The sequence below is a fragment of the Notothenia coriiceps genome, unplaced genomic scaffold (genome assembly GCF_000735185.1).
Source record: "Notothenia coriiceps isolate Sejong01 unplaced genomic scaffold, NC01 NC01_scaffold00032679, whole genome shotgun sequence".
NCBI classification, from domain to species: Eukaryota; Metazoa; Chordata; class Actinopteri; order Perciformes; family Nototheniidae; genus Notothenia; species Notothenia coriiceps.
The window spans coordinates 587,307-595,384 of NW_011365380.1; the positions used below are offsets into that span (position 1 = coordinate 587,307).

General features: G+C 42.9%; 1 protein-coding gene across 1 annotated transcript; it reads right to left on the reverse strand.

The window, feature by feature from the left end:
• Window positions 1-1,974: 1,974 nt before the first annotated feature.
• On the reverse strand, window positions 1,975-4,869 carry LOC104961040 (MARCKS-related protein-like). Its single transcript, XM_010789244.1, has 2 exons — window positions 4,560-4,869; window positions 1,975-3,355 (listed from the first exon to the last, which is right to left on the reverse strand). The coding sequence occupies exons 1-2, from the start codon at window positions 4,644-4,646 to the stop codon at window positions 2,816-2,818; spliced, it is 627 nt and encodes a 208-aa protein (XP_010787546.1). The 5' UTR covers window positions 4,647-4,869; the 3' UTR covers window positions 1,975-2,815.
• Between the last annotated feature and the right edge of the window lie 3,209 nt (window positions 4,870-8,078).

Consider the following 8,078-nt stretch of genomic DNA (forward strand, 5'->3'; position numbering starts at 1 on the left):
TAAAAAATTGCATGGTGTTTAAAAATACAACAGCTTTATAGTATAGTAAGCTATGCCATAAAATAAACAAATATGAAACAAATATGACCTAAATCGTTTTTTGTGCTTTTATTCTAAATGCCATTAAAAGTGCTAATATAGTTTGCAAAAGAAGTTGTGCCATAGTATGTCATAAAAAATTGCATGGTTTTTAAAAATACAACAGCGTTATAGTATAGTAGGCTATGCCATAAAATAAACAAATATGAAACAAATATGGCCTAAATCGTTTTTTTAAATCATGGTATTGTATGTCAATACAATGGCATTATTTATTTCATGTCAATACAATGGCATTATTTATTTAAAACTGATCTTAAGACAAATCCACTGAATTCAATATGACATGACTACAATATGGTATTGTATGTCAAATACACCACCATACTTACTAATGACTAAAAAGCACACAAAAAACGAGTTTTTAAATAGAGGCTTGTAATAATTCAACATAAAGTAGATTTTATTATAATATTTACAGTTGTCAACCTTATTTCAGCCCACTTTAAATTATGGTAGACATTGACGCACTCACCGTTATGTGTTGCAAGACTGTTATTTATACCAAAGCCTGCTTCTACCGCTCAATAAAACACCTAAGCCCTGCTAATTAGCACACAACGAGCTAAGTTTGGCTAATGTGCTTACTATAAAGCAAATAATTACATACCATTCTATTTCTGGCACCACAGGGAGCCATGGACCGACAAATATCATGAGCTATTTTAAGCATCTCATATTTAATTATTTAAGCATCTGATGACCACAGGTCAGATAGTGTGTTACCATAATTAATTAAGGAAGAAATCCTATTAACTCTATTCATGCCGTGCTAGATTTACACTTAAAAACTGAAACGTTGACCTTAATTAAATGTATTATGTCAACACATTTCACATAACTGTACTAAGTTAATTGAAAGCAATAATATTAAGGGTCCCATGACATGCTTTTCCGGTTATTACCCGTCCCCTTGTGTGTTATGTAGGTTTTTATCACCCAGACCCCACGCAGCATTCTCATGTTTGTCATTACTGGTGTCATTTTCTGGTCGCTAACAAACGCCATTGTAACACATAATCACTGATGTTCCGCTGTAACGGTGGTGGACTCATCAGAACAGAGTGGGCGAGTTGACCAATCAGAGCACAGTGGGCTCACAGGGAGGGGCAGGAGCTCCAATAAGCCGTTTAGGACAGAGAGTGAATACCAATAATTTATAATTTTATAATTTATATATACAGTCTATGGTGAATACACATACTATACAGAGATGCTGTATGAGAAACCAACGTGATTTTGAAAAATTGCAATATACATTTATTCTAGTAGACCTCAACAATGGAACTATGATCAGTAGAAATGGCCATGTCATGGGACCTTTAAGTTTAATTAAAACAAATGTTGGTTCAACTTAATATTATGGCCCTCAACTAGCCTAATACAGTTATGTGAAATTTGTTGACATAAATGTAATTAAAGGCAACGGTTACGTTTTTTCAGGGCCTGGAGCTGTGCGTCTGTACATTCGTTGTTTGGATCAGAGGTTTATTTTTATTCAAAGCTTCTTATCTTCTGTTCAGAGGCTCTTGTGAAAATGTATGTGTATAGATTCATTTGCAAAAATGTTTACTGTACTTTTTCCTCACTATTCTTTGTGTTCCTTTCCTAAGAAGCTATTTAATTTTCATAATCTAGCCAAATGAACTATATAAAGCTTGTTTATACTTCTCATCTAATCTAATTAATGTGTATTACACACTGGTGTATTCAGATTTATTTTCATCCAAGGCATTTTGGCTTTTTAAATCCCTCATTTATTCATACAACCGGTCTTGTATTTGTGTATGTGTGATGTAATGAAAGGCTACAAATAGTATGACGCAGCTTCTTCAGTGTGTCCTGAGGTGAGAATCACAAGGCGAGACACAGACAGAGGGGATCGAACATTTATTTAACCTTATTAAAAGTTACAATAAAACCATTAACATCCTCAAACGATAGCAAAATAAAAAGAGAACCAAAAATATTGGCCAAAACATATTTACAGAGACAGTTTGCAGATAAAAAGCTCACATTTTGTACACAACCCCAACATCATAAACTCTGAAATGTGAACACTGCAATGCTCAAGAAGCTTGAATGTGGTTTTAGCCAGAAAAATAATCAAAAAGCACAAACAAAGACATTGCTCTTTTTGCATCTCCCCTTCCTAGATTTTTACTTTTCTATACATGACAAAATACTTGAAATTTGGGGCTAAAACAAAGGAATGTAGAATTCTAAAAGTTAATGAGATCTTTTGAAAGGTTTATGTGTCCATATAACAGTCATTTTGAGTGAAGGAGATGGTCTGTCTCGATCCGCAACAGTGACAATTTTTTAGATCCCAAAAAGATGAGAAAGAAAAATAAAATGTTATAGGGCTGCCACGCTGTTAAAAAGGATGCTTCTCCATGAATTGGGAAAATAAGTCAGTATTCCTGATTCGCTCCACATCCAATCCATTACCTTTGCCACACGCCTGTCCCTGTGTGTACCATGAGGGGGCGACACACGCCGACGCTTTCATCATGAGAGGGCCCGGTGAGATTCCGTCTGTCGAAGAACTAATAAAAAGGCAGTGAACTGGTGGTTGAATCAGCAAACGTGATATATCCTTTGTCTTCTCTTCTAGTTTTGTTTATAACTTTAAGAACGTGGCACAAGTCTCTCATATATATATTTATATACTTTAATCTTGGAAAATCAGTTCAGGTGCTGTGGCGGGGCGCAGTCACTCTGCCTTGGCCTCGCCCTCAGAGGCTGCAGGTGTCGTGTCCTCGGCGGGGGGGGCGGCGGCCTCCTCGGCGGGGGCAGCCTCTGTGGTGGGGGCCTCCTCTGCAGCCTTGGCCTCTCCCTCGGGTGCAGCCTCGGCAGCGGGGGCGGCGACCTCCTCCTCTTTGGCCTCGGCGGCCGGCGTCTCCTCTTTGGTTTCCTTGGCTGCGTGGCCGTTCTCCTCTGGCTTCTCCTCGGTCGTGGGGGAGGCCACCTCCTCCTTGGCCTCCTCGCTTCCCTTCTTGGTCTTCTTCAGCGAGATACCCTTGAATTTGAAGGAGTTCTTCAGGGAGAACTTCTTCTTCTTCTTGCACTCCTTGGCGGCATCACCTTCTGCTTTGGCGACCTCACCCTCGGCGGCAGGAGCGGGTTCGATGGCGTCCCCGGTGCCATTTTCTCCCTCCTTGGCTGGCTCGGCTGTTCCAGTTCCATCAGCGGCAGCCACTTCCTCGCTGGGTTTGGCTGACACATCGCCGTTGGTTTTAACATGGCCGTTCTCCTGCAAAGAAAAAGTCTCATTAGTTGTGGGTTCACATAATCAAACTGGGTCAAACCAACACATTGCCCCTGGGGATGGAAAATCTCCAAAACATACAGATGGATAAACTGGTCAACATTCAAAAACAAATCTAAAGAGATCTGGCATACAGATTAGCATTAGCCCATTTACTCCAATAGTTAATCCGTGTTATACTTTAGGAAAGCTGCTTGCCATGACAGTAGTTTAGAGAGGGGGAATTCAACAGCTGTTTGTATGACTCTGAGCAGACACATGGGGGCAGTAGTGCTGCATCTGAGCGTCAACACAGCCAGCCAGTTGAGGAACAAAGGAATCCCCATGAAACCTTCTCTCATCCGAGCTGCAGCTCAATATGCCCACTATACAGGCAGCGCAGACAAAGCCACTGTCAGAGCCAAGAGTCATATTCAATTCATCTACTGCACTTATAATGAGGGGAGGGGTCTATAAATTGGGAGCATCAACAGATGAACGTTTTTATTCTTCAATCCCATAACGCATCTTCTGATTTAGGGTCAGACTAAAAGCAAGCAATTCGATTAACTCTCCTAAAAATCAGCAATTCATCGATCGTATCGGTGATTTTTGCCCTCCGAGTTTAACCAAGCGGAATGTAATTGACAGTAAACGCATACATATTTCAAATATGGGCTGAGACCTCTTCGCGCTTTGTTGCAAAACCACAAAATGTCCCTCCAGCAGAGAAGCAGAGAGCATTTTTCAGCCTCTCAGCGACTCGCTCTTTTGTTCGACCTGAACAGCGACTACCTCCCCGGCTACAGTCAACTCATGAGAGAGAACACGGTCCGAACACACATTTCGACCCGAACCTGCCTTCCCTGCATCAAATGTGCGGGTAAATTGCCCCCCTGAGATCGACAGACGAAATTAACAAAAGGCTGGTCTGGCGCGCGCTGAGCGGCCACGAGCGTAGCCTCTCGGCGGTAGCTCTCTGCTGGAAGTCCCCTGGGTTCATACAACCTGTTATAGTTAATTCAAACTCTGCTCTAAAGTCGCTTTGCTAACAGAGGACTGGCTCTGCTCTCGGTGCAAAGTCTGAAATAGCAACAGCTCGGCACCCATCGCTACCAGGAGCCCCGCCGTGGCACCCATGCTGCCGGTGGGCGTTGGGTGCCATGTGGCTCCCCACTGATGCTCGGCTTGTCAGGCCTGCTTTACTCACCTGGCCGTTGGCTTTGGCAGCAGCAGGGTCGGCGACGACGGCTTTCCCCTCAGCAGCTACTCCACCCTTGGACAACTGGGCTCCCATTTTTCTCCTTTAGATGTTTTGAACAAAAAAAGAAAATCGAAAACGAAAAACCTCTTATTTTTTGAGATTTAAAGATCCAGCAGTAGGATGGGTAAGATCTTGCCAATGAAGTGAAAAATCCGACCAGATCTCCTTCTCGCTGTGTAGATTTGGAAACGAGAAGATCCTCCTTCAGTCTGTGTGGACCCCACGGCGGCTGAGCTCAAATTAAAGGATGTCGGTGAGTGATGAGGCTGTGAGTATTTCAACCGCGCCTCAAAATCGACCGGAGTCTCCTCCCATGGGCGTGGCATCCGGGCTCTGTCCAATATGCAGCCGGGGGATGGGCTTCCTTCGCCCTGTGTCAGTGCAACAGTCTGCTGCTCAGCTGGATGTTCAGCAAGACTTTTTCCACTGTTTCACGTCTGCAATATTTTGGGGCATTTTTAACGTTGTTCATTTGCTTGATCCCCACTTGTTGCCAGAACCTGAGCTCCTACAGGTCACAGGCAATTTACTCTGATTAAGCTTCATAATGATGGAGAAGAATAGACATGTTATTTGTTGGGATAAACCCCCCTTGAGATTCCCCATCTCGTTATCATGATGTATACCAGTGTTTTATTGACACCATAATGGGGAAACAATACCTTAAATTTTAAATTATTCTATAAATCCACTGGTGAGCACAGCATGCACGCCATAAACGTGTTTTAGCATCTGATTAGTGGTTTCTAGACCACAAATGGAAATACAAAGTACTTTTTTATGGCTTTTTTCTTGTAATATACCAGAGAGTTTTGCCTCTACAAGTCTTTAAAGAGCAACTTCCAGGTTAAAGACACCTGTGAATAAATGTGTAGGAAAATGATGAATACACTAGATTTTTTTTTTAAATATACAGAAATATACACTACAGTGACATCTGGCGTCGTTTTTGTACGAAATGTTCACTTCCGCATAAAAAAGCCTCGGCACGTGACCTCCCGCGTGTGACGTAACATGGGGGAAACAAGGGGGAGAGCGGCCGGTGTAACATATTAATAAACATGGATCCCAATGCTAGTTTCGACACAGAAGACACAGAAGAAGTTGAACATGAATATTCAAATGCATATGACGGACCACAACCTTATAATTATGAGCCTGCTAGGCGTCCAAGAGACCAGGAGCAGCCAAGGATTAGAAGAAATAACGGCCATCGGAGAGAAATTGAGCTGTGGTGTGAGGAGAACCAGTGGAGAACTGGGCAGCTATCTTGGTGAGTGACCGGCGTTAGCTACAGAATGTTAGCTAACGTCACATCACAACATTGTGAAGTTAGCTATCATATATCAGGCCAGAGGCGCGGGAAGGTATTTTGAGTGGGGGTGCTGAGGTGCTGGACTCCAGTGAGCACTATTACGGGCACTATAGAGCACGCACAAAAAAACTCCCCACACGCAAACACACAGTAAACCCGCGACTGTTACAATGAAGGCTCGATAATCAGCTCACGGCATATAGGCAGGGGTAAAGTGCTATTTTTTACGAGTGGGGAGCGGACCTCACCTCCTCGGGATGCTCCCCCGGAAGATTTTTTTTAAATATTGAAGTTAAAAGCATCAATCTGGTGCACTTTGAGAGCAACATTAAGAGATCTATGGATACATCTCTCAACACCCAGATGAAACACAACTGTAAGCAGATGTTCTTTTTCTTTATGGATATTTTAAAAATCACTCCCCTTTCAAACTGTATTCTTGTTTTACTGCCATATAGTATTTCATAACTGTTTTTCACTTACGATTCTCGAAACGTGTCTACGTAGTTCGTGACCTTTTTGTACATGATAGTCGCCTGAAAACGCCTACTCACAATGCATTTCATACAGAGCTCCTTTCGTCGTATATTTTGTTTCCAAGGCGGAATTTTTTTTTTTTCCCTTGAAACCAAATCGATTTCGGTTTTATTTATTGAGTCTTATCGACGCGACTGACTGTCGTCTCCGTTCAATCGTTTATATTATGTAATTGGCACGCGAAAGCACTTGGAGGTAGTTTCTGTGATCTATTCCTGCGGGTTCCTGACATTAAAGGGGCACAAGTCACGCTTACCCCGTTCGTCTCCGTTCATCGGTCTGGTTAGTCTCTCAACGTACCTTTATTTTCACACGAACACAGTAAGTTGCGAGCGCCTGAGACAGACACACCGCCTTTATCGCCGTAAATCACACACACTCTCTCCCCCTCTCTCTCTCCCTGGGAGCCACGGTCCCGTTCGTCCTCCGCGCACAACAATCGTTAGACCAATCCCGATCGACGTGTTGCCCTGTATGCCTCCGACAAACAAGCGTGTTGTCGAGAATCCTCTCCGAGAGGAGAGTCTGACCCCCCGAGTCCACTCGATTTCCTGAGGAGACTACAAGATCTATCAATTGATCAGGATTCAATGCGAGAGTCACCCAGAGGTTTGCCAAACCAGTTTTTAATAAGTTTTATAATAAAGCGCGCCGTCGCTGGAAGTAGTACTAGAATATCAATATTTTTCTTATTCNTATACACTACAGTGACATCTGGCATCGTTTTTGTACGAAATGTTCACTTCCGCATAAAAAAGCCTCGGCACGTGACCTCCCGCGTGTGACGTAACATGGGGGAAACAAGGGGGAGAGCGGCCGGTGTAACATATTAATAAACATGGATCCCAATGCTAGTTTCGACACAGAAGACACAGAAGAAGTTGAACATGAATATTCAAATGCATATGACGGACCACAACCTTATAATTATGAGCCTGCTAGGCGTCCAAGAGACCAGGAGCAGCCAAGGATTAGGAGAAATAACTGCCATCAGAAAGAAATTGTGGTGCTGTGGTGTGAGGAGAACCAGTGGAGAACTGGGCAGCTATCTTGGTGAGTGACCGGCGTTAGCTACAGAATGTTAGCTAACGTCACATCACAACATTGTGAAGTTAGCTATCATATATCAGGCTATAACTAAAGTAGCATTGATAATATAGTAACGTTACTGGCAGGACTGTTGATACTGATCCATAACAGAAACTAATGCGCAAGTATCAGCCGTATCTCGCGTTACCTAATGCAACTCCACACTACGGTGCTGTGTACCGGAGGAGAGTCGCGAGATACGGCTGATACTTGACGATCTGGCGGAGAAAGGTTGTGGAGCCTCCGTTGATATGCCAGCTCAAAAAAATACCAGCTCACTAAAACACAACCGCTCAACTCAACGCAACTACTACCTATACCCGCGGTCAGAGAGCGGAGATGTTTACCCTTTGTGATGTAATATGACGCGTTTGACTATGACCTTAAAAAAAGCCGTTTTAAGTAGCAGAGCTCAAAATTAGCTCCTTTCCCTCTGAATTCCTGCCTTATGTCTCGTAAAACATATCAAATACCTACATTCACTTTTTAATTTGTAATTTTCTAAGCAAGTTTAAGTACATAAA